The 27,031-nt window shown below is 41.5% G+C and overlaps 1 protein-coding gene across 6 annotated transcripts in view; it reads right to left on the bottom strand.

Moving 5' to 3' along the window:
• runx1t1 (RUNX1 partner transcriptional co-repressor 1) overlaps window positions 1–27,031 on the bottom strand; it is a 125,587-nt gene that overhangs the window by 91,000 nt on the left and 7,556 nt on the right. For 4 of the 6 annotated variants that reach the window (XM_072468005.1, XM_072468001.1, XM_072468003.1 and 1 more), the window contains exon 2: window positions 42–179. In XM_072468005.1, the coding sequence (XP_072324106.1) occupies window positions 42–156 (115 nt within the window). In that variant the 5' untranslated portion in view covers window positions 157–179. Of the gene's footprint in view, window positions 1–41; window positions 180–7,871; window positions 7,985–8,217; window positions 8,604–27,031 lie in introns of those variants that run through there. The other 2 variants (XM_072468004.1, XM_072468002.1) reach the window with 2 other exon arrangements.

The raw sequence follows: 27,031 nt of genomic DNA on the forward strand, positions 1-27,031 counted from the left end.
AGTACAAAACTAACTTATTAAACCACAATATTTCCAATTACATGTTGTTGGTGTGAATGAGCTAGTTCGAGGTGCTCCTTGATTGGTTGGAGGAGGTGGCATCGTTGGAGGCGTCAACCTGGATTGTGTTTTTACATCTGCAGGAGAGTCTGGCATCGTGGAGCGCTTCTCAGTGCGATCTGCCAGAACAAAAAAAAAGAGAATGTGTGTTATTCTTTTCTTCCACTGGGCATCAGTTGCTCAAGAAACTGTTAAATGTATCATTCCATTCCAAAAAGGCAATTCTCCTGGCTAAAAACAGAAATTTCATCTTCTAATCATTCCCTGATCAAAACAATTGTAACGAGGCATGTTGCAGATGGTGTCACCTCATTAGTAATGTGGAGAGATTGTCATTTTGTTCTTCGCTCAAAGACGTAAAGATGCTTCCTTGGTACCAAGCATGATCCAAATTTCATTTCAATAGTTTCTTCCAGTTAAGTACTCAAATATTCACAAAAATACAGGAGGAGGAAAAGGTAATGTAATGAGGACCCTGAAGATAAACATGACAGAAAACTCTGATGCACAGGTAATACTGGCACAATCTAAACCAAATACACAATATCTCCGAGGCAACACCTGATGCCTGCCAGTTTTGTTTTGGCACAGAAGGTACATGTGCTAACTAACTGTATAAGCAGCAGTCTGGAAACTCATGGCTTACGAACACTAAAAAGGGAACATAATAGTTTCAAACCGCAAAGCCAGTTCCAAATATTTTAAGAAAAAATGCAAGACAATTGCCGAATAGGAGGTTGATTCGAACAGCCTACTAAATGCTGTAAATCTTCAGTAATTTATTGCAGATGAATAGGTGTCTTATTTAATCAGAGCAACTTTAACAAGTCATAATTAATTCTTGCTCTCTATTTCTATTAGCAGATCACTGTGGTACACTATTTTATCTATCCTCAGGAAAATATGATACTTCAATTTCCATATGTTGATAGAATGTAAAATAGTTAAAAGAAAGCTTTTAGTACCTTTTTACTGCTCAAATACTTAAAAGACTGAATAAGATGTTAATCAGTACAAACCCTGGACAATCTTGGAGCAGATAACACACGTTGTTCATTTCCTACCTTTCCCTTTCCAACCCCAGTGTAATTAGTGTTACACCTTTTCTGCACAAATAATTCCCCCATTTTTCGCATCCTCTTGTTATTTTCTTTCTTTACTCCTTTTTCCTTCTTGCTCTCATCTTGGCTTTCTCATATCCAGAACTAAAGCAACCATTCTACTTTACCCAGCAAGAAAACTGGAGAGATGGAACCCAACTCTGGAAAGAATGGAGGCTGGCCAAGATCTTTGCTTTAAATGGATCCAAGTAAAGACTGAGGCTATGATTAGGGCCTCTTGCATTATGCATTTTATTTACAATGTTATTTCTGATCTATATCCATCATCACATACATATAATACATACCTACATTACCTTAAACATAAATAGTTTGGATGAAATATTATGCCTCTTACTGTCTTGTAGGACAGTTCGTAGCTAATTAAACTTAAATAGGAGATTTCTGCACGCTGTATAACTACTGTAAAATGTTATTTGATTGATGTTTACTCCGGCAATTAATTGGTCGCACACTTCACCGCATTACTGGAAGCTAAGCAAAAGTTTAAAAATAGGGCAATTGGCACAAATATTCAAATCAATAATGTACAGGCCATTACATTAGGCTACAATTTTAACTGAAAATGCTTATTAAAAATCCACATTAATTTTATGAAAGCACACAAGATTGATTACAAATCAACCTTTATCCAAAGATTTACTTCCAAAATTCTTCTTTTTTTTTTGCTACTTGATCAGAAGTTGAAGTTCGTGAAACAAAAAAATTGGTTCTCTCAATATTTGTTACTTCTTTATCCGCCAGGTTTTGTTCTTTATGCCAGTTAATACTTACAGGTTTTGCTATGTTCAAAAGACCATGACTAAGTTCATATTGGAGACCCAGCCAGCTCGCCAATGTGATGGTGTTTTCCAACCTTATTGCTCAAGAGTGCACCCTGTCTATTCACCTCAGTACCTCAAGTGATCAGAATCATTTGGAATAAATATTTTATAGTTCCAAAGCCCAAGACTAAAAACCACATGTTACTGCAGAGAGATAGAGAGAGAGAGAAAGAGAGAGAGCAGTGAACTCAGGCTCTCCTAATAAAAGGAAAATATTCCTGACATGCTGGGGCAGCGAGCTTGCCAGGGCTGGTTGAGAGATAACAGTGGGAACTGCGAGCCCATCTGGTTTCCATTCTGCTAACACTCATGCTGTACTGTTAAAAAAGACTGTCCAGATAACCAGCTCCAAAACACATGGGAGAAAAGCCTGTGGAATTAATCTGTTACTTATACAAGGAGGCTCATATCCCTCATGCTTAAATATCACAGCATTCTACAAGTACTGAAGCATAAACTGTAATTATAAATCTGAAATCATGTTACTTCTGTGTATCTCCACACTTTAGCACACACAATTAGTCCTAATACAGAACTTCCTTATGAAATCTTGAAAGCTATCCAAAATAGTCACCCAAGCATCTCCATCTGCAGCACAGCTCTGCTGAGAATTAAAACTGCCTCCCAGACACATGCTTCTACTGTGCTGACAGTTTGGTGTCAGCCAGAAGGTTTCATGCACAGCCAACCTGCCTGGATCAGATGGAGCCAGAGCCGAGAGGTCCTCCAAATTAAATGTAATGCCACCATCTGCAACTCATTCAGTGCTGTTTAGCGCAATCAATTCACGATGGAGATAATGTTGAAGTAATGGGCCAGTTCTAATCCATACCCCCAAAAAAAGCAAGCCTCTAGTAAAGTTAGTGACTTGATGTAAACTCAGAAAATGTGGTTTGAGTATTTGTAAATCAGTTCCATTTGTTCTCGGTAGCAGTCAGGCTGAAATGAGGATTTTTTTTTTTGCAAGGTTACAGTTTTAAGTGTACATAATAACCTTTGCAGCTCAAAATGGTAACATTTTTTACAATATTTTATTCTGAATTTAAAAGCATAATCATGAAAATGTTGATTTAACTTTACCCTCCAGAAAATGAACCTTATTAGAGGCGAAAGCACAGTATTTATTAAAAGTTAACCTGTTATGCCTATTATTTTCAAATTAAACGCTGTGTGTCAAAGCTTGAATGGAAACAAAAGCTTGCAGACAATAATGTGAAATCATTTCCATTCAAGATGAAGGCACATACAAGTCAAGATAAGTGAAAGAAAAGGTAAAGCAAGCTTGCAAGTTTTTAATTGTTTAAATGGAAGCAGTATGAAAATGACTGCCAAATTCCTTTATCTACCAGTCTCCAATATGTGAAAATCCTCAATGAGGATGACGCTATATAAAGCAAATGGAATTACCTCACTACATGCAGTTTCTATTAATTATTCAGTTTGCTTTAAACAACATGTTCTTTCATATAAAAGAGGCTGGCTTGGTGGGATCTAGTTTCCAGGGATTATGCATTCAAATGCATGAAGTGATGTGTGCATTGTATCTCCAAAAAGTAGATATTTACAGTTTGTGTGTAATAGGTTGAAACATTCAAGGAATCTTGAACATTTGCTGAAATATTTCAGATTACCCACACTCACTCCTACATATTTCTCTGAATTTAACAGGCGAGTAGCCTGCTTTAGCAAAGCAACAGTACATCTTAATTACAAAGGCAGCACACTGTAATGAAGGTTAATGTTTAGAAATGTTATCACCAACCAAGGGAGATAATTGGAAATGTCCTCAACTGCAAATGAAACTTATGCTGAAATTTAAAACCAATACATCATGTCACACCCAAATCCCATGCACGGTAGAAGATTGGGGTCTCTTCCATGTGAATGTCTGAGAGTGCAGTGAAATCTTACTGTGAGCCAAAAAGCTTGGGATGATGATTCTGTAACCAATGCTGAATATGTCTGCACTTGTGACCCAACCCCTTAACTCATGCTGTTTGATAGTAATTATCTCTGTAATTAGGAGGTTGGATAGGAGAATTGGTTTACGATTCTAATAAACCACTGGTAAGTTTGATTACAATCCAACTTGTGTGTTTACATAAATAAGCTGATCCACCGCCTCAGCAGATGCATCGGGTGCACGTCTCTGGTGGTGTGTAAAAAAAAAAATCTCGTCCTGTAGAACACAGGTGGAACATGCAAGACACGATCATCAAGATTCAAAGGCAGTCTTGGGAAGGAGAGCTCACTTGGTATGCAGGAGATGGCTTCTCGCCTTGAATACATTATGAACTTGCAGCACGCTAATATGCCATGCAATCATAAGCACCAGATGGAACAGTGTGCAGTACATGTCCCATCAAACCTCTGCTTGTCAGGAAGATGTATTAGTGTCCCTGTACTGTTTTTTTTCTGCAATCCCCCAGTTGTCCCCTTAGATTTTTCACATTTCTTAGCATTCAGTTCCTCGATCCCTGAAGTACACATCCCCCGGGTTGCCTCATCTGTACCAGGTGGTTCCAAAAGTATTTTTATTCCGTTATATTAAATAAGGTGAGGGCTATGGGACTGCAGCAGGCTATCTGCACAGTGCCTGCGGGAGCACTCCCAATTGGTGTCGCACAAAAGCCTGCTCTGATATTGTTTTAAAGACAAGGTCAAAGGCCTTTTAATTTAAATCCAACAAAAATGGTGGCAGCATTCTTTTTCTAGGACTATTCTGTGAACTGTATTTTGGAAACATGAAGCAGAAACCACCAACCTTTTATTGAGCTATGCGTCCCCGTTTTAAAACTAATTTAGAAGGGGAAGCCAGTGCAGAAATATATTACCTACTTGTTTGTTACACTGCACTTTGCATTAATGAAGCTGAATTTTTACAGTATAGAAGCAGTATCCAGACATTAACCTTTGAATAGCAATTCTTAAACAGTCTTGGAATATCTACAGAAATCTAAGCTCAGCATTAAAATACTGTAACGTAAAATAAAATGTAAGAAACCACAAGGCAGTATTTAGGCAAAAGGCAAAATAATGCATGCTTTGGATGTTTTTTGCAGTAAAAGTAAACAAAACTCAAATTTAGTCTCTAAATGGTGATAAAGTGCAGGTTAAAAAAACACTGTCTAATTTCAAAATTTATCAGAGCACTTCCTTAGATTTTTCAAAACGAAATATTTCATATTTCGTGCTCTTGCCCATGGTAGGATGCTGCTTGTCCACAGAAGCCATATGCGACCCATATGACTCTGCGGTAGACGACTCTTCGGGATGCTGCTGCAACAAAGCTGCCATCGCATATGAGGTCTCTAGACCCATAATATGAAAATCATTTGGTTCATTAGCTTCGTCAGCCTGTTATAAACAAATGGCTAATGTTTTAGTTTGTGTTTCGGGGTGACTGATATTATTCAAGCACTTTATTTTTTAAGAAGTAGACAAATCAACACCTAAATCATTAGCAAGAACCTGAGACAATGGCGAAACTATCAGACTGAACCATAACTAATCGTATGTGAAAGCATTTTTGCAGAAATAATAGCAAGAAAATAATATGGACTTCTGTCATCTTTCAGGAGTACTGAACAATCTGACATGCCCTCCAGAAAACAGATTGGACACCTTACAGAACAAAGCATGATCTGCTTATTGATAATGGTCGAAGCACAATAAGTACTTCAATTTCCCGATAACTTTAAATAGGTGTGCAGATTTTTTAAAAGCCTTAATTAAATTTAATTGAAAATCCAAGATGCAATAAATTGCTTATTTTCAAAGCTATTTCAAGCTGTGCAATAGAAACGTGTGCTAAAATGAAGTTTCATCGACAAATAAAGTGCAGATACGTCTTCTATACTTATTAAAAAAAAGACTGGCGGCAGAATGGCTGTTTATTTCTACTGGGACTTGCTCAGTGCTGTCTGCAAGTGTTTTGAAAATATCACATGACATAGCCATGTGTTAAAAATTACAGCCAGTTAAGTTCTCTGCTAAGAAAAATATGTGGACAATTTATGAAATGCGCCCCAGGATGGAGATGTCCTAAGTAGAACCAGACTCTGAAAACAGAACCAATTTTTGAAATGTAAAGAAAAAAAGCTGTGGCCACATCTGGACAGCAGAAGTTAAGAGGGTGGTCTGACCTAATGCCAGGCCATTTCTAACAGAACAGTATCATTTTGTACTACAATGACCATGATCACTGATGGTCTTTCACGGAAATGACCCTGAGCAATGCCAGATGCATTAATGGTGCTGTATTTATAAGCCTGCATCTGTTCTTTGGAAGTACTGTACAGGGTTCACAAGATTTGCTTTGTGAAATTGTACACTATAGTAGCGTCTCACTCGAACACTCTCCTATATACACAATAGCCTGACAGATCACACAGTTTATTGCTTGCATATTTATGGCCAAACCATAACCAAATCCATACTGAAGTACATCTTGTACGGAAATACACACCATATACATACTATTTACATGTAAACGATTTAAGTAATGAGACTCACACAAACAAAAGTGTTATATTTGTCGTGCATTTAAAGTGTTGGGAGAAACACAGGCATAATAACATAACAAGGCCAAGTTAAAGCCTTGCCCAAGTTAATGCAGGGAGCGTGATTGTTAACATTTTTAAATAAAATGTTAGTTACAGTTTTCTTTGTTAAAACAGTTTTCTTATGCTGTCGACATTTAACTTTGTAGATTCTGCACCACTGATGATAATGTAATCTAGAGATTTTGTTTCAACAGAGAAATATGGAAAAGAACATTCTGGGATCTTAATGGCCATTTTGTTGTCAACGTACGGCGTCAAGTGTGCAGGTTTATTGGTTAAAAGTTATGAAATTTTAAAAATAGCATGGAAAACGCAGTTATAATCAAACCCAATTTGAAAAGGCTCCTGATACGTCCACATTGCAAAACTGCCTTGTCCACCTGAGCTTTAACAAATATTTCGAGTTTGGTAAGAGGTTTACAAATTAAGAGTTGTGCACGAGCGTTTCTGACCCCAGTTACTGTGTTTTTTTCAAATAATTGTACAAATCCTATTCTCAGTGAAGAAATGCAAGTACAGTACTAGGGCAGATTGTGAAGACCATCCTAACAGACTATAGTACAGATGGGTGTCAAGAAAAATAGCCAAGTGTCAGATCTGCTCAAGTAGATTAAATCCTGCACATGCTTGCGGTTGCACACATCTGTTATTTGCAGATTATGCACCACATTACAAAGGCTGGCAGTAGAGTACAGCACACAGGCTTTATCATATCACCAGGAAAACAATACAATGCATAAGAACGTACTCAGGTGTTTAACTGCAGCTTGATATTCATGAACAAAAATGCATTTTAAAAATGACAGGATAAATAAGTAATGGTACAAATGTAATGTAGAATTCAATAGCTCGCAAAATGGACAAAACTGCCCTGTTAGTTGGCTAAGACCACACAACAACTCCCCTAAGAAAAATCTTCTTCAACAACTGGCAATACCTTCACACAGCAGTACAAGCAAGCAGATACAATTTCAAAACACCATCTGTGAAGTGTACTCCCCTTTAAACTGCAACCACTTCTGGACTTATAACCAAATAATCTGCAAACAGACAGCTGCACACTTTTAGTCTCTTGATACATATTTTATCTTAAGAATAAGATAAAATAACACTGTCACATGGCTTAACAGTTATTACACACTGTGTGACTAATAAAATGTGACACACTGCACACAAAACAAGACGCTATCATCAAGTCAATAAATGGTTATAATTTCACTTCTAGGTTGACAGCAAGCAAAATAAAATATCCTGTCAATATTAAATATAATTGGTGAACAGGTCACCTCTGTAAGGCTTACCTGGCATTGCTGATTGAGCTACACACCTCTACCATCAAAAAAAATGTAAAACTGGAGTCAGCAGACCTACTGTCTCCTGCTCTGGAATGATCAGAAAAGAAAAACAGACAGCCATAAGGCTTGCTGCGGCACCCTACCTAGAGGCAGGAAACTGGGTGCGTGCTTTTGCCAGGCAGCGACAGATGGAGAGCTGACACTCCGAATTGTACTTGGAGCAGAAATGTGAATGATGACAGGAGCACATGTGGCCTTGAACCAAGCCCAATCTCTTCAGGCAGAACAATGACATGGATGTATGCACAAATTATTTCTGCCCGAGACCCTCATCTGACTTCTTTTACTGTACCTTTCTTACTTGCTCCAACGCAGGAGAGGGCAAGGAAGACGTCAGACACGGGGATATATTGCTGTGAAGTCCTCGGATAAGCTGTGTCGTTCCTTACAAAAACGGAAATGTAAACCTTTCCTTCTTTGATTTGTTTGTCCCCACTCTTTGCAATCCTTCCACTACGCTGCTTGTAGCATTCCTTCTGCTTTCCTTACAGCATATGATTCACATGTGTCTGAATGCAGATCCCCCAGCAATCAGCCTCTGTCAATGCAAATGCATTCTTTCCCCGTAGCCGCCTTAAACCGCTGATGAAATCCATGTGGGAACACAGGAAAAACTGACCTTTTTTGAGAGCTATGAATATGCTCTGTTCACATATGGATCAATCCATGGCTCTCTGACAACTGATGTCAGTTAACAAACACTCACAGCAGTGCTGCAGCCAATAAGCTGTTTCCTAATGTAATGCAGCTCTTTAAGAAAAACAAATCCAGTGTTGTCAGGAGCACCTCGAAGGGTTATGAACAGCAATAATTGTCAGCTCTTGTCCAATATACACCAGCTATCAAAGGATTATACCACAGATGTACATTTAAGACAACAAGCAATTTCACTTTTTTGTCTTTCGTCTTGAAACAGCTTTTCTAAGTGCCAGGACCATATCCTCACAACAGTAATTGCAGCTTCAAATTGATCCACATTAACATGAACCAATTCCTTAGGGATTCTCACCTAGTGGTCTATCAGTGAAAGGAATGACAAGACAAGGATGCTTGTGCATCAGATACTCCTCCAGTGTTTTCTGTAACCGTCAGCTGCATCAGGCCTTCGCCTTTAGCTTATTTAATTACAGAAAAGGTACTACACATGTGGCAGCACCCCCCAGTTTGGTTTAATCCAAGCGGCTGTGATTCGCAATCAATGTGATTCACTTCACTTTAACTACTCTTGATATTAGTGGTGGAAAATCATTGTCTGCTGTCTGAAATGCAAGCATAATTCCCTGGCACCCACAAACAGAAGCAGCAATCTTAAATAGTGACAAGGTCAACCCAGGCACAAATATTTTTATTTTTATTTAAGACAATACCAAAGGATTACAAGACCCTATCATCAAGTCAATAAATGGTTATAATTTCACTTCTAGGTTGATAGTAAGTAAAATAAATTATCCTGTCAATATTAAATATCATTGGTGAACAGGATGAATTTATAGTTTAAATAGTGGATTCAGTTCATGTATTTATTCAATGCTTTGAAATAAAACATTTCAAAATGGTTTTGGCTATCCTTATCCAAAACATATAATGTCACTGGTTGAGAAAAGTATTGCAAGTAGTGATTTAATCTGCCAATTAAATAATAGAAACAAATAAAAGTCACATTTGAACTAATCAAGAATTATTAGAAGCATTGAAAGAACGAGCTTAATTCAGATTTTGGGATGTAATTGATTATATAAGCACGAATCAAAGTCTTTAGGTGGCAGATCAGGCGATTACACAATATTAAATAACTAAGAAATTAAAACACAAAGGTATTAAAAACACTAAAATTGCTTACCCAGAGAGCAAGAAACCCTAAAACGCATTTAACGAGATCACAAATCAGTAACAATAATACTGGCTGTGTCAAGACTTTTCTACAGGACAGCTCAACTTCAGTTATCTACTCTTTGCCCACTAATTGCCAGCGTGCATCTGATACACTGTGAATTCATGACTTCACACAGTAGGTATTAAGTGAGTTAATTCTAAAGAACTGAAACCTCATTGACACAAATTGAAAGCAACCAAATAGTTTTCTACCCCATCTGCTCCTGCTTTCCATTGGACTTTCATAAAGGAATTAATAGTTTCATATATTCAAACCACCAAATAAAAGGACTCATTTAAGTTGGGCTGCATTAACAAAAGAGGAAAGAGAATAATAATAAAAAAGGCAAAATGAATTAAAATAAAGCATTTTACTCTAAGAGCTTGCTTTAACAAAGTTGAATGAAGCCTTTTCTGACTTTTGTGCAAGACTTGATAAACTGAATAACATAGCAGTCAATGATCAGCCAATGATCAATTGATGAATGGTTATTAAGATCCCCTCATCTCATGGTAGGTCTTTCTACAAAATGTCACACCAGCTTGGAGGGCGGATTCACCAATGTACAAATTTCCCTGCTTGCTTGTTTCCCTTTCATTCTCGGACCACTGGCCATCAATTGGGTTGACATATTGGAAAATAATCTTTTATGGCCAAATGGTAGTGAACAGAAATGAAGCATTAGCATGCTTTGAAATTCAAATCTCCCATTTTTGACTCTAAAGAGCCTGATTTTCCACACAGCTGGAAGCTATTAGTGTTTTCTTAAAGCCTCCTGCTGGCAAGGCTGACCCACCCATGTGAAATCTGTCAGGGAGGGACAACTCTTGTGCTTCTTCATAACCAGGCCAACAGTGTTGTTCAGTTTCCTGTGCTTCGACAGTACCACAGCTGAAGTGTTTCTCTACATGCTTAATCACCCAACCTCTTTCCCCCCCCCCCCCCCGGGCCATCCCCCGCTTTATTATCTGACTGGTGATGAGTTAGCTCTGTTGAAATGCAAGGGTGATATTTTATGCTTCAATAAACTTTCCCTCCTCTGCACTAGAGACAAAAAAAATAGGGCTGCAGTGTGTTGGTTGCCATCTGGACCACTTTCTCCGAAAGTTACCCTACACCACACTTCAGGCAAAACTTCAAGGCCTTCCCTCATTCTGTTCTATTAATGATGAACTAAATATTTTTTTGTGGTTGTTTGCACCAGACTGAAATTATTGTTGATCACTTGCATGGATTTGGTCAGAAGGCACATTTTATTCTAATACCTTTAGATGCCTAACATTTATTTCTTCTAACAATTAAGGATTTACCAAAAGTCCACCTGACAAAATGTTTAGGAACAATGTGCCAACAGGAATCAATTAATTGCTCAAAAACATTGAACGTTTATAACCACATATTGGTTGCCTAAAACCTTCAAATATGGTCGAAAAGAAATGATTACTCTGGTATTTTAAGCTCAATAACAAATTTTAGCAAAGCATTTTGCAAGAAATTCTGTGAAGAGGCCACTTATTCCATCAAATAGCAGGAAGATAAAACCACTAGATGGAGCTGGTAATACAGCACATCAGACAAATTGTGTTGGCATCAGCTGTTCAGGGGTCTATAGATATTACGGTTTACAAAAAAACGACTGGGAGGCTCATTATCTCCTCATATCTGTAAAATCTTTGCTTCTTACAGGTAGCCACAGCTTTTACTTTCTGGTTCCAAATCTATTTAGGTTGAAGATGCTTGTATGCCTTTCATACAATATGAACATAAGTGAAAATATATAATAAAACATAAACAAATCCAAATTCAGATAAATTGACAATGCAAATACAACCAAGAGCACTTTTAAAAAAAATCCTGCCCATTTTTTCTTGCAAATAGCTTAAGTTATTTAGATTCATTCTCTACAACATATACATTAGTTGATTAAAACATATTTAGCAATGGTTTTATGGTTTTCTCTCATAAATGGCAGAAACAGTGTAAATTCCGATCTTGGATACAAGAAGGAACCGAGGGAGCAAAGAGCCAATTCCTTTGTCCACGACAACAGGCATCTATCAGTGCAGAAGGGGCTGGGAGAGAGCATTACTGGCAGGAACCCGAATTCCTGACCAAACCCTCTTCCACACAATGAATCCTGAATGAAAGGAACCCAGGCCAGGCAGAGATAGCATGCTGTCAGGAACCAGTCCTGACGTTTGTGAACGGACAGGACTGGCTTGCAGGATGTCAGAGCAACAAACTGCAGCCCAAGATACAGAAGTTTCACACACTTGTTACTGGATGTTTTGCTCCTCAGGTTGTTAAACACGGAAGCAGGAATGTAGTGTATGGGTCTGACCCATGATACGGCTCCACAGAAACTCTGATCTGCTTCCGCTAGAACTTGCTGGAGGATCAACAAAAGAAAATATGTTTTTTCTCTAAACCACCCATACATTATAGCTTTGTATAAACCACAAATGTAGTTGTCTGCTGTGTATTTGTAATTTTTTAAAAATCTTATATTTTAGGCTGAAAATGTTAACAATAGTCTACAAGCAAAAGACAAAACCAATCCTTGGACAACATCTATTTGGAAATTTCAGAAAGCAAACACAATAGAGACATATTGGAGTGTCTTCTAGCCATCAGGTTAGGAAAACATCCTGCTTTAAGAGAATATTCTTTAGTTCAAAACAGTCATAAATCAGATTCATGTGATGAGATTTCTAAAGTTTTCACAGCCTTTACTATTTTCCCAGCATTTACTAAGAAAGCTTGAATGCCTGCTATTTATTGGAGCATAGAATCATGATACATTTTTCAAATTGAAATGATTTGCCTTCTACAATACAGGTATGGTGTCTCAAAACTGGCAACCTCAGAACCGAGCCCATGTCGGATATCGGATCTTGACGGTTTTTGGGTCGGGCAATTTGGACCAGGTTGGGTCGTGTCAAAGGTCAATTGGACTACTCAGAGCACAGGAAAAGACAGGTGTGCAAAGCGGATAACCATGGTGTGCCACTGTGCCCGTGCAGTACCTAGCTTAACAAGCCAGTAAGTTATTTTAATCTAATAATAAAAATGAATGCATAGCAGCTGAAAAAAAATTTGTTTTTCAGATTGCTGGATTTTTGTCACTGGGTGGGATTCTCTGGCCCCCCAACCACATGCTTTATCTTATTGCCACTTGTCAATGGAATTTCCCATTAAAACCACCCCACGCCACCGTGAAACCCGCTGGTGGGGGTGTGATGCCAGCGGGAAAAGTGAATCCCAACAATCGGAGAATTCCAACCACTATTCTTATGTAAATATCATGCCCCTCAAATTTAAAAAGGTCTCACACTATGCTATGACCCACAATAAAACATTAATACCAGGCAAGATCGAACGGCCTCATCACATCCGACTCAGTGACGCGACAAGACCATTAAATCTCGCGAGCAGCCTCAATTCTACTTTACTCTTTTGTTCTCGCGACACTCTGAATGCCTCGCAAGGGTCGGATCCAGATTTTCATATTCAAGTGAGCCATTAGACTCTTTTAAATATGTCAACACCCGATTCTCCTAAGGCCCAGCAACGGACACCTGCTCCTGGGAGACCTCACCATGGTGCCATTTAGCACTGGTCCACCCAAACTTTGACTGGATGTAATGGCATCTGGGGGGTTCTGGTGGAAGTCTCCCAGGCCATCAGAGGCCCCCAAGTGATCGAGCTCTGGGCTGGATGGTACCCTGGCACTCCCACTGCCACCCAGGCATCTTGGCACTGTCAGTCTAGTGCATTGGCAGAGCCGCCTGGACACCCTGGCAGCACCACCCTGGCACTCACGGTGTCTAGGTGGCACTTCCAGGCTGGCAGGGGCACTGCATGGGTGCCAGGCTGGCAGTGCCAGTGCCTAGATGGCAGACTGCCAGTGCCAGGGATTGGCCCGGCGTGCCCTGCCCTTAAGAGGTGGAGTGACAGGGACTCGAGGATCCCCTAAGAGGTATTTTGCGGCAGTAGGAATGTCCAGAGGCCACCCCATGCAGTGGGGTATCCGAGGGGGACCGAGAGATCAGGGTGGCATTTAAAAATGGCGCCCCGATCTCTTCCTACACTGACATGCTCAGCTCACCTCGTCAATGCAGGAAGTGAGGTAAGTGCAGCCTCAGCGAGGCATTCCTGATCGAGGTCAGAAAAAAACGATAGGGGTTCATTCTCAGTGCTGTAGGTTCCGAGAAAGACCCCACGATATGTGTCCAAAACAGGACTCTGTTTTTGCACGTTAAATCATACCCACCATTGGGTACTGTAAACTTGTCTATCAACAATCAAAATGGGCATTGAAAAGGCTTGGAAGATATGCCTTATGAAGAGATTAGTGGCAGTTCCCAACATCTCTCCCCAGTATTTGCTAATTTAAGCATTCTGACTTTTTTTCTGTGGCAAAGAGAGGAAGGGAATTGGGGGATGGGGTGAGGACAGGGGTGCTATGGATAGAACAAAAGAGTACAGTAGAATTGATTTGTTGAGGGTGTTAATTAAAGAACAAAAGTTAGACTCCAATTTTTAAACAACATATGAAAATAGAAGCATCAAGTTATAGGATTAAAGCACTTAAGTTTCCTTTTTTATGGAGTTTTGAAAATCAAAAAGACCTGAGGCAGGATTTTACGGCCCTTGCTGCAGGCAGGCTCGTCCAGTCCCGCCAGAGTTGGCCCCTGCCACAGGCTTCCTGGCAGCATGACGGGCAAGCCATGCGAATTGCCGTGGATTTCGGCGGGACTGGAAGATTCCTCCAGCAGCCATGAGAAAAGTCGCCATGGGGTGGCGGCGGGGGCTGTAAAATTCCAACCCATTTTCAATGATATCACTTAATTTGTAGGGTTAAGGGGGATAGGTGGGGGACTGACAGGCTGAATGGCCTCTTTCTGTGCTGTGACCCTTCTGTTATCCTTTCACTGTGTCTATATAAACATTCTTGTTGTTTCTTCTCTGAAGACTGAACTAATACCAGAAATATATATATTGTAATATCCTGAATGCCAACAATGTCTGTTCATGGTGAAGCAGATATCTCACTTCAAAACATTTTCTTCAACATACAATTAGTCTCACAGTAAAGTCCGCTCAATCAATTTGTGTGGGTATGAGTAAAATAAAATAGTATCTAACACAGGGTTAAAAATTCAAAGCAGCTTCCAATACTGCAGTTCCTCTGGGCTGTAGAACAGCTTGTGCAAATTTACCAAAGGCCACTGAATAAAAATAGTACAAATGAGTAACCCTAAAGCAATGGAATGTATAGTATTGATTTTTCTCTTCATCGCCTCCCTGATCACAGGTTAAAATAGGTTTGACAGATTCTGTCGTAAAGCCCACTTATAATCATTTCTGATATGGTCAAATCTTCCTTCCCTTCAAATATTTCAATGTTGAAAACTATAGGCAATGTCACAATTAAGACTGATTCGAAAACAATGTAAATCTAGTTTATGTTCAGTACGTTCAGACGCTCCACTTTCACTTTTTCCCCCATTCCAAATTAATGTTAAAATAAGCAGCACCAGCCAATTAACATTGGAAAAAGTCTAATTTGTTTTGCTGATAATTATATTAATGGATGCATTGAAGAACATGGCCCAGAAATCCCAAAGGATGAGAGCCAGAGGGATAGGAACTTGAATCTGAGGGCTTGTAACCATCAGGATTCTGCTCTATGCAAGAAGCCAGGAAGTTCTAGTAAGTAGATGGTGGAAGGGGCCTTCGGGATTTGCTGAAATTCATGGGTGACACAAAGTACTTCAGCCATTGTGTTCTGTAAGGTTTATAGAACTAGCTCAGTATTGCTATAAATTCCACCGATACTTTTACAAACGTCTCAGAACTGTACTGCAGAGAATTAATCAATCTCACCTTAGTTTGTTACAGGCAGGGGCCATCCTGATTATGATCTTTACTGTATGTTAATAATTTGGGGCAGTGTCTGCATTAATGAATGACCACAGGGAGGAGTTTTTTTTCTATTTGTTCATGGGATATGGAAATCACTGGCAACACCAGCATTTGCTGTCCATCTCCAATTGCCCTCGAGAAGATAGCGGCGAGTCCTCTTGGACTGCTATGGTCTTTATGATGCAGCTCAACTGACATTGCTGTTAGGGAGGGAGTTCAAAGACTTTGACCCAGCAACAGAGATAGAATGGCGACAAATTTTCAAGTCAAGTTGGTGTGTGACTTGGATGCCAATTTGCAGATGGCGGTATTCTCATGAGCCTACTGCCCTTGTTCTGCTAGTAGAAGTCACAGGTTTAAAAGGCACTATTGAACCAAGTTTGGTGAGTTGCTTTGTTGCGTCTTGTGAATGTGGCCATTCTGCACCAGTAGTAGCGAGAGTAAAAGTGGTGGATGGATGCCAATCAAGCAGTCTGCTTTGCTCTGGACACTGTTGAGCTTCTTGAGTGTGTTGAGCGGTGAGTTGTACTCACCAGCAAAGTGGAGAATATTCCAACACACTCCAAACTTGGGCCTTGTAGCTGATGACAGATGTTGGGGAGTTAGGAGGTGAGTTCCTTACCACAGAATTCCCAGCCTCTGACCTGTTCTTCTGGTCACTATATTTATAAAATAGAATCATGGAATCTCTACACTGCAGAAAGAGACCATTCGGGCAATGGAGTCTGCTCTGACCCTTCGGAAGAGCACCCGACCTAGGCCCAATCCCCATGGCTGATCTAGTTCAGTTTCTGATCAATGGAACCACCAGGATGCCAATACTGGGGATTCAGCAATGTTATATATCAAAGGAAGTTAGCTAGATTCCCTCTTGTTGGAGATTGTCACCATCTGGCATAGCGTGAACATTATTTGTCATTTGTAAGCTCAATTCTGAATGCTGTCAAGTCTTGCTGCACAGGGTGGCCTTCATTGTGTTGGTGTTTATGGGGCAGCACGTCCCTACCACATCCCCACTGACAAAAGGTCGGCCAAAAGCTTGCCCACAAAAAAGCCGGAATCCCGGCAGCCATTTTATGCTAAGCAGGGCATCAATTAGCTCAGATCAAGTAGGAGGTCCTGCCTTCGAAACTGGCCAGCTTCTCTGCTGTACCAGCAACACCAGATTTGAGTCCTGGCCATTACTGTGACTGCAGTCAGAACCCAAAGAAGAGGAGGTTATGGAAGCCGAGCTGAAGATAAGTCTGGGATATTGGCGGCCCCAGCAAGGAGGATAAGGGAGGTGAGGGACTCGTTTTCATGCTGGGGAGCATTGGGGAGCAGCTGAGAAGGGGTAAAAGGAGTTTATAACCTAGTTGAGGGGGGTGCCTAAGATGGACACAGGGAACCCCCCCCCCCCCCCCCCCGCGCCACCCCGTCAAAGGTGGTCTGCCTCCATCTTGCTCAACATTACCTCGCCCAGTAAAACATGTCCAGCTACCTGCTTGTCCTGGGCTTCCCACTGTTGCTGGTAAAATAATGACAGGGGTAGGACGAGGCATTATAATAGTAATTAGCCACTCAATGGTCTCAACAAGCCAAGGATAAGTGTCTGATGGCTCCATTGAAACCCCTCACCCATAAAATGGGAGACATATCAGGATGGGCAGGGCGACGACAGGCAAGTGATATGCTGCATTTTACACACTCCCCACTTTCAACCGGAATGGCAGAGGTCCATTATCTGAAGATTTACAAACGGAATCAAACAATCATCCCCAACTTTCGACCTTATGATGGAAGGAAGGTCAATAATGAACCAGTTGGAGATAGCAGGACTAAGGAACTCCTACATTGCTACAGTCCTGGGCTAAAATGATTGGCCTCCAATGAGCACAATCATTTTTCTTTGTGCGAGTGGAGAATAATTGCACCTCCACCCACCTCCCTTCCCAGTTTCATTAACTTAAAAAAAAAAATTACATTTTAGAGTACCCAATTCGTTTTTCCGAATTAAGGGGCAATTTAGAGTGGCCAATCCACGTGGCACATGCACATCTTTGGGTTGTAGGGGCGAAACCCACGCAGACACGGGGAGAATGTGCAAACTCCACACGGACAGTAACCCAGAGCCGGGATCGAACTTGGGATTACATAGATTACATTGAATTTACAGTGCAGAAGGAGGCCATTCAGCCCATCGAGCCTGCACCAGCCCTTGGAAAGACCACCCCCATTTAAGCCCAGAACTCCACCCCATACCCGTAACCCAGCAATCCCACCCAACCCCTTTGGACACGAAGGGCAATTTTAACATGGCTAATCCACCTAACCTGCACGTCTTTGGACTGTGGGAGGAAACCGGAGCACCCGGAGAAAACCCACGCAGACACGGGGAGAACGTGCAGACTCCGCACAGACAGTGACCCAAGCCGGGAATCGAACCTGGGACCCTGGAGCTGTGAAGCGACAATGCTAACCACTGTGCTACCGTGCCGCCCTCATTAACTTTAATTTTACGAGGGCTTCTTGATGCTACACTCAGTTAAATGTTGCCTTGATATGAAGATCAGTCACTTCTACTTTAAATCTCACATCTGGAATTGTGCTCCTTTGACCATGTTTGGACCAACGCTGGAATGAGGACTGGAGCTGAAAGGCCCTGACAAAAGCCAAACTGAGCATCGATGGTTATTGCTACTTTATTGGGATGTTGACGACATCTTCCAACACATTGCTGATGACTGAGAGTAGACTGCAGGAGTGTTATTGGGGAAGACTGGATTGGTCCTGTATTTGTGCGGACAGGACAAAACCTTGCCAATATTTCTCATGATTGATGTTCCACTCTGCTGAATTGTCAACAGCTCAAATTCTGGGTCGAGAGACTACTCAACTACACATCGGTTTAATGTTTATTCAAAGCTTGTTTCGTTGAACTTCCAATTACCACAAAACTGTTTGACGGTTTGTCTGAGGATGCTAATCAAGCTGGGGGGCTAAATTGTTTACCAAGTTAGATGCTGGTCGATCAGACCAGACAATATACAGCAACTTCCATAAGATACATCAGCATATTTCAAAAATACATTTTAGTAGAGGCAACCAATGATTGCTACTAGAAGTAGGTAACAGTAATTATAACATCGGGGCCATTTGGCCCATTGGACTTTGTTGGTGCCAGCTCCTTTTACCTGTCTATGTCCTGTATCGCCCCCCCACCCCACCCAGATACTTACCCAATTTCCTTTCACATGATGCTGCAGTCCGTGCCTCAATTCTGATCTAATAGTGTGAAAAAGTGCCTCCAAATTGCCTTTGTTCTTTGAGTGATAATCCTACATTTTGATGATTGTTCTGCCAGAACCACCTTTATTTTCAGTAAAACAAAGCGTCAGGAAAAATTAACAGCTTGTGTGAATAGGAGAAAATTTGAAACTGGCAAATAACAACGTTTAAAAGTGATTCACTGCACAATAAATGTATGTATCCAGAATATGCACTGTTAAAAAAATTAACTGCAGAAGAAACATATCTGTTATTCACAGCAGCATCTGCTTTTATTTTGCTGCTCTTTGTTTTGTTCATTTTAGGAAGACGTTCATATCCAGAAATTTAAGATAAGAACTCTTCGGAGACAATGCCCTGAGTCAGAAATAGCAGCTGAAGACACAAAGTCACATTTTTGGCCATCTCCCCTTAACTCTATTCAATTGAAAGTTCCTTTCCCCATTTCATCAGCCTTCCTATTCTACTTGACGAATTCCAATTGTTTCGCTGATTAGACCAGGCTGCTTTCTGCCAGTCCTCAGCTAATTTCCTCTGGCTTTTTCTGGCTACAGATGACTTTGGCCTCTAGCCTGGATATCAACCTTTAACTTGACAAAAACTGGCTTAGATCACAATAAGATAATAAACTATACTCTCCCTCTCATAATTAGGATGATTCTCTGATTTTGCAGATGGAAATCTGCATTTATTTAGCTTTCACTTCTTTTGCCAATCAAAGCCAGCATTTATCACAGCTTTACATTTGATCAATACACATTCCACAAATAACTTTATAGTGAAACAGAAATGTTTCCAGACTGAACTCAAGATCATGCGCAATACTCAAACTTTTGGGTCCCTGAAGCAAGTATCTGTGACACAAGCACAAGTGTCCAGTTTCTAACTTTGAACAGTTTTCCAGGCTACGTATTTCTCCATTTACATTTTTAGCAATGATGAAACTTGAATGACCATTTACATTCATGTCCTCATGTAAACACATGCACTCACACCTTGTTCTGTCACAACAGCTTGCATTTATATAGCATATTTAATGTAGGAAGCCATCTCACTCTACTTCCCAGAGGGAAAACAAACAGCGGACACAGGGACATAATCCCAGAATGGAAAATTCTGCCCCAAGTCCCGTGGTGGAGGCGGGAACCCGGAGTGTTTCTCACTGCGGAGGCTGGTGGGAATTCACGCCGAACTGTGCAATGCTGGTCTCATTAATTATGTAGTCAGGGGCTTCTTGATGTTTTTCACAGAGGGGCGATCGAGAGAGGGTGCGCCCTGCCATCATATCCGGTCTGAAAATGTCAATGGCTCACGGACATCAGTCTTACCCGCCACTGAAGGAGGAGATGATTTGCGACCACAGGGAACTCTGGCTTCCACATTGGGTTACATGTTTCTGGAAATCCTTCTCAACGCAGTGAAGCCCAGGAGGACCATCACCTACCCAGAGGTTAGGAGGAGGCTGAGCTGTCACACCAATCTAACATGGACTGAAGTCTCCAGGGAGGCCAGTGCCCAGGGCCTCCACTGCAGTGTAGGAAATGGATTAATTACCCCATCTGCTCCGCCAAGGTAAGTGAACCTTCAATTGCTCACTCACCTCACTGAACAGTCGGGGGCACATGGGCCTGAGTGGCAAAGGCTGCATGTGTGTGGCCCATGCATAGAAGTGCTACTCAACATTATACGGTGATGCCTCAGAGTCCCAATGCAGTTCATCGAGTTTGCATGTGGAGGGGCCGCTGAAGCTTCCTGACCCTTCCACACGGAGAGCTCAGATCTGCCTGGAACGCAGGGCATCAGGCAGAAAGGGGGGGTTAGGTGTTAAGCAAGCACCACTAATGAAATGCATCTGTGAGTTTTATCCTTCTATCTGCGAGGGTTCACCACTCTGGGATGTGCTACCCAGAACCTTTCTGTACAACTTGCAGTGTATCAATCACATGCCACACAGTGCAGTAGTTTATTTGTCAGACTGGAAGCATGAGAAGGATAGAGGAAACCCAATTGCTCTCAACTCCATCTTCTCTCTTTGCACAGGAAACATTATGGCACAACAGGAGAGAGTGAGAGAGAAAGCGAGAGAAGCCAGGAGGGGGCCAGCCTGACTTCACAAAGTTGACTGAATTCAAGGAGCAGCCCAGCTGGCTGGGGAGAAACCAGACCAAGCCCGCCGTGATGGAGAGGTTGGCAGGCAACCTCCATCCAGTAAGTATCCATGCATGTCGCATAGAAACCGGAGGGTCATGAGTTCCTCCACATTAGAGGCAGCTCATGCAGTTACCCACTCTCTCCTCTTTAACGTACTGGTGCCAGCAGGACGAGAGCAAGGGAACAAAATATCCTGTCCAGAATTTCATACAGTCCACAGAAGACTGAGGACATTGGAGAGGAGGAAGTTGCAGCATCTGTAGAGGTGTCCCGTGCACCCTCATCAGCTGTGAGACACACCACGGTGGGTGCTAGATGTATTTAGCTGAGTCTTACATTCTGGTGGTCACGAAATGGACACATGTCAGCAGTAGGAGAAGGCAGGGTCAGCCAAGCTCACCGGCACGCGGCATCAAAGTCTGATGATGAGATTCTGGGATTCACTGTCATTGAAATGCCAGGAAAGTTGCAAGAGGTGAGGAAACACCAGAGAGGTATCAGGGACACGCAACAGAGTGGCACATGAGGCAGAGGAGTCAATCTGCCTGGTCTCTAATGAAGTGGTGCCAACATGTGCACAAAGTGGTCTCCATGGGTATGGCAACAAATGCCATGGAGAATCTGGTCCAGCAGAAAGCCCAGTTTCTGACAGAGATGCACACAGATCTGCATTCCATCACTGTATCCATGGGTAAGTTTTTGCAGTGGCTACATGAAAGGGGAACGGGATCTTCAACCTCTCTCCAGGAGTAAGGTAGGGCCCTCGGGTACCCAAATGGACAAGGAGCAGCTATTGAACATCCCTAGACTCTGGGAGGATGTTCGGCCCTTCCGAATTCTCCTTGTCTGTGATCCCTTCAGCTTTATCCTCTGTGACCACAGAAGGAGTAGCTGCCACACAGGACAGCCAAAGTAAGCCAGGGGCCTCCACACCTCAGTTCCCCAAATAACGCCCGCCACAGTGATCCAACACAATGGGGAAAATTGGTCAGCAGGTTGCCTCCACCCCTTCTGTGGATGTCAAATGAGCAACTGGAAGAAGTGGTACGGAAACAAGATTAAGAAGTTTTGATTTCATATGTGGTTGCACGGGTTCACTCATAGTTAATCTTAGGTCACTTTTATAAATATCGTACACTTGCACTTCAGTGAGATCTGATGTGGTTTATTTGTGATCTAGTTCTTAAGCCTGTGCATAGGTGGTACAACCCCAAGTGACCTCCCAGGTTCAACATTTCACCTCCCTCCGGTTACCCTTCAACCCTCCCTTCATCACACTCCGTCCTGTGTAGGTGAACACCAAAAGCCCCTACCTTCTGAGGAGCCCCATCCTGTCATTCTGTTGAGCCCCAGAATCTGCCCCTCCTTCCGCATCTCCTCCAACTACCCTCAGCGCTGCTTTATCCACCATTGACGAACTCTCACCTTCCCACTCTAAAGACTCTCTCTGCCGCCTTTAACCATCACATTTCTTTCCTGTCTTCAATTCCCCGAATATGCTCCCAGAACTCCTCAAATGACACTACAGATCACACCCTTTGAGCCCCTTTCCCCTCACTCCTGCCCACGCCCATTCCTACCCATGCAAGCCTCCATGCCCAATCACACCTGCAACCCCCCTCCCCCTGCCCTCGCCACCTGCACACCTCTGCCCTGCTCTAGGCCTCTGCACCCAACCCACCTCTTCATTTCTCTACTCCCTGTCTAATTCCCACTCCCCCAGTACAGATCATCGCTGCCCAATAGTACCTCCTTCAGCTTTCTACCTGCAGCTAGAAGATCTACCTCCTGAAAGAAGCCACTGTTTTGAAGCCAATCTTCATTGGCTATTCAATGCAAGGCTGGGCAAATTTAGTTTCTCTGAAGTTTTCAAGAAGGTCCACCACCTGGAAGGCTCTGCAGCGATTCATGTGGGTGAAGCTCCAACCACCCACTGCTGCATGTGGTCTTCCAGGGTCAACATTCACTAGAGGCCTCCCGCCAATCTCCGCGTGCTGCCCCAGGCCTTCTTCAGGTAAGTGCCGGCATTTGTACGGCAGACATGTTCTGGGCAAGTGTGGAAACACACTGGTCACGCAGATGATTGGGCAGGAGGTCAATTCCAGTCGGATCTTCATTTGCATTTCATTAACAGGATGCAAAACAGGTTTTCGCCAACCTCTGGTCGGATTGACAACCCACCATTCTAGACAGGAACACCGTCATTTCACGCCAGCGGGATACCAAGTTTTCAGCTCCTGCCACATTGGTCCTTGCCCACCCACCATTAAACCTGCTGTGAATGGGAACTGTAAAATTTCACCACAGTTAGAATATTGAGAGTCGTTGCCCAAAATACAAAAATAGTTTAACCTCTCAGAATATTATTTGATCACTGCAGCACAACTAAACTGTATTCAAATCAATGTTGTTCATTGAAATACACCATACATTTTTATCTTTCAACATAATGGACTACAAAAGCATGATCTTCCTTTATCTTCTAATAGTTTTTTTTGGCACCAACAAAACACTCTCCTTTTTTTCCACACTGTCTACTACAAATTATGAAAAATCTCCAAGATCAGTTCTAAGGACCCGTCCAGTTATGCATTCAAGAAAAGTGAACACAGATGTATAAACCAAAATCTGAAAGTTATGCTTACAACAGAACAATTCAAATATAATGCTTACACCACCTAGAAGCGAGGAGAGAAACGATCAACAATATCATCTGCATTGATGAAAATAATGGGTGCAAACTGCCAAGAGTATACAAAATTGCATTTATATAGCACATTTAATGACCACAGCACATTTTAAGCACATTAAAGCCAATGCAGTACTTCTTGAAGTGTAATCCCTGTTGTAATGTAGAAATTTACCAGTCAATTTGCATACAGCAAGCTTGCACAAATAGCACAACGGTAATGAGTAGGTAATCTGTTTTTCTGATGTTGATTGAGGGATAAGTATGGGCCAGGACACTAGAGATAGCTCTCTTTTTATATAATGCTTTGCAATGTTTTGCATCCACCCGAAAGGGCTAACACCTTGCTTTAATGTCTCATCCGAAATATGAAAATTACCTGTATGTGGTAGCTAACTGAACAACCTCCAGATAAATGAGTCAAAAAAAGCTTGCGCTTTCCAAAACCATTAAAGAACAGACTAGGTTATACTGACTATTCACATCATTATAATGGCTGAGTCTTCTTTGCTCCATTTCTACGGTAACGTAGCAATGAAAAGAAGGCAACTCCGAAAGAGTTATGAAGGATTTCAAGAGGGTAAACAATGAAAAATCATTCCCACTGGTTAGTAAATCATGAGGGTAAACATTGAAAGATTGTTTCCACTGGGTGGCAAATTGTTGGATGTCAGCTTGTGTTAGTTCATAGAGCCTTTTCTCTAAATCAGGCATTTGTGGATTCAAGCCCCATGATAATCCAGGTTCATGATTCAGTTCAATACTTCAGATGTGCTGCATTACCAAAGGTGCTGTGTTGCAGATGAAACCTTAAAGCCAAGTCATATCTGCCTATTATGTGGGCAGAAATGAGTCCATGTACTATGTGAAGACGATCCTATGAAGAAATAATCCTAATGTTCTGGCCAACATTTCCTTTCTCAGCCAAAAACAGATCATCTTGTCATCATTTAATTTTCTGTTAGTGAGAGTTTGCTGTGTGCAAATTGGCTTATGTGTTTGAGTACATAATAATAGTGATTGCATTGATTTGAAACACTTTGGTCTGAGAACATGAAAGGTGCTATAAAAAGCATTCGATTGTCCTTTCTTGAACAAGCGGGCATAGATGAACATTATCACAAGTAGAGCAAAGAAGAATGTGGGATGATATTTTCCCATTCAAGGTTTATTCAACTGCAAGTGACTAGTGAGGCAGATACTATGTCAAATGGTTTTGGAAAAACACTTGAACGAGAATATATAATGGCGACAGAGCAGCAAAAAGGAATCAAAATAAATAGCTGCAACACAGTTGCATCAAAACAGGAGCAACATGTTGAATGAGTCTTTTATGCCAATTCCATGAGTTTAATGTCTGGGACACATAAAATACCATCTTGAGAGATAGTTTTCCATATTGTAAAAGGCATAGCACCTCTCATGGCAAACATCAGTAAATATCCAAGACACTATAAATTACCAGTTTATAATGACATATTCGGAGCAGTGTAATGCACAACTGTTGCAGTGCCATTGCCAGCTCTCCAATATCCACCCACAATGCAAATGTGGCAAATTCCAGAGCAGAAGAAATCAAAACAGATTGCTAAATTGTTTCAAGTAGCAACAATTTAACTGTAACACAAATTATTTGTGGAATTGTCAAATTCTAATAAATAGCTAAAGGAATGAATCCCTCCCATCAATAATTTTGCCAAAAACCTCAATGTAGGCGCAAAACTAAATTTATCAATTTGTGGAATTTCACCCCCCAGGTTTGAAATGTAAAAAGGTAAGTATGGTAGGCCATAACATGAACCAGATATTAGTCAGAAAATGCAGCAAATTGAAATGTTATCATTCTGCCATACAACGGTATCACCATTTTTCTTACCAACTCTTCTGATAGAATGAAAGCCAAGAGCTGAATTTTGGTGGCAACATGGTGCCAGGCTTGGAGGTGGGAGGAAGGAAAACAGCAGGGCGTTGCGGGAGACAGCTCCCTGATCCATTCCAGCTATTACAAAGGGGCAGGCTGGGAAGCGGCCGGCTGCCCATTCCATGAGGCAGGTAGGCAATTTGCAAACGTAAAAGGCACAATTTGGGGAAATTGTACAGCCTCTTGACTATTTTACCAACAGCAACATCAGCCCCCCAAGACCCCGCCCACTGGCCCCATGATACCCAGAGGCCATCAACCAGAGGCTCCATGCCACAAAGAGGTGCATTTGCAATCGCAGCCAAGACCGATCTAGCAAAGAATTTCTTTACTCTGCTCCAATTCACCTATAGGTCTATATGCTAAATATTTTATTTTTAATTACTTGTGGAGGCCAGTGATCTCGCATTCTCCAGCCTGCATAAGCAGCACCCAACACCTATCAGTAGGGCTGCGGAGCTCTAGAGCTACTAGCTTTCTGATTGCTGCCCGCTTGCAGACCTTAATAGGAAGGCAAATTTGGAATCAGCCAATTTGGAGTCTAGCTCCTTGATGATTGTGACACCAGCCTTGCTGTCAGCATTCCCATTATATCCCATAGTCAGGGAAGTCTGTGGGAAAATTCAGCCCCACATATTTATCTAGATTGAAACCCAAGTTTTCCTTACTTTAAAGAAACAGCCTATCTTTTTTTTATAAAATAGTTTTTGTGGTTCTGACATTATGTAAAAAGAAAAGATGCAACTGAGGACTTTTTATGACAGATGGTAATGTAATCAGTTGCATACACACGATTTTTTTTGATTGATTCCAACCATATGCTAAAATGTACTCGTTTTGGAAAAGCTTTGCTTTGCCAGACAAGAGCTTTAAAACCGTCTGCACTATTATATATACACACAATTTAGCTCTGATACATATACAAATTGGCTACGCTCACACCAAATTGATTTTATTATAGGAATAAAATTGACAAAAATTGTACACACATTGTTATTTCTTATTCCATTAATATGGAGAATCTAGTCATTGACTGTGTCTGTAGCATACGGTGCTTAAACCATGAATACGTTTGCTTTGTGCAAAATTTTTCTCATCTGATTTCATCTGTGAGAGACTCTCCCTGGAGGATGGGAAGAGAGAACCAATTATATCCACAGGCTGACTTCTCAAAAAAAAAATGAAGGCATCTGTTTCATGCCAACAACCTCCACATGCAAGAAAATATAACTTTGAAGGCATCTGCGTTCATGCTCGATAGTCACAGATCTTGGGCA

The sequence above is a fragment of the Scyliorhinus torazame genome, chromosome 11, assembly GCF_047496885.1.
Source record: "Scyliorhinus torazame isolate Kashiwa2021f chromosome 11, sScyTor2.1, whole genome shotgun sequence".
Lineage (NCBI taxonomy): Eukaryota > Metazoa > Chordata > Chondrichthyes > Carcharhiniformes > Scyliorhinidae > Scyliorhinus > Scyliorhinus torazame.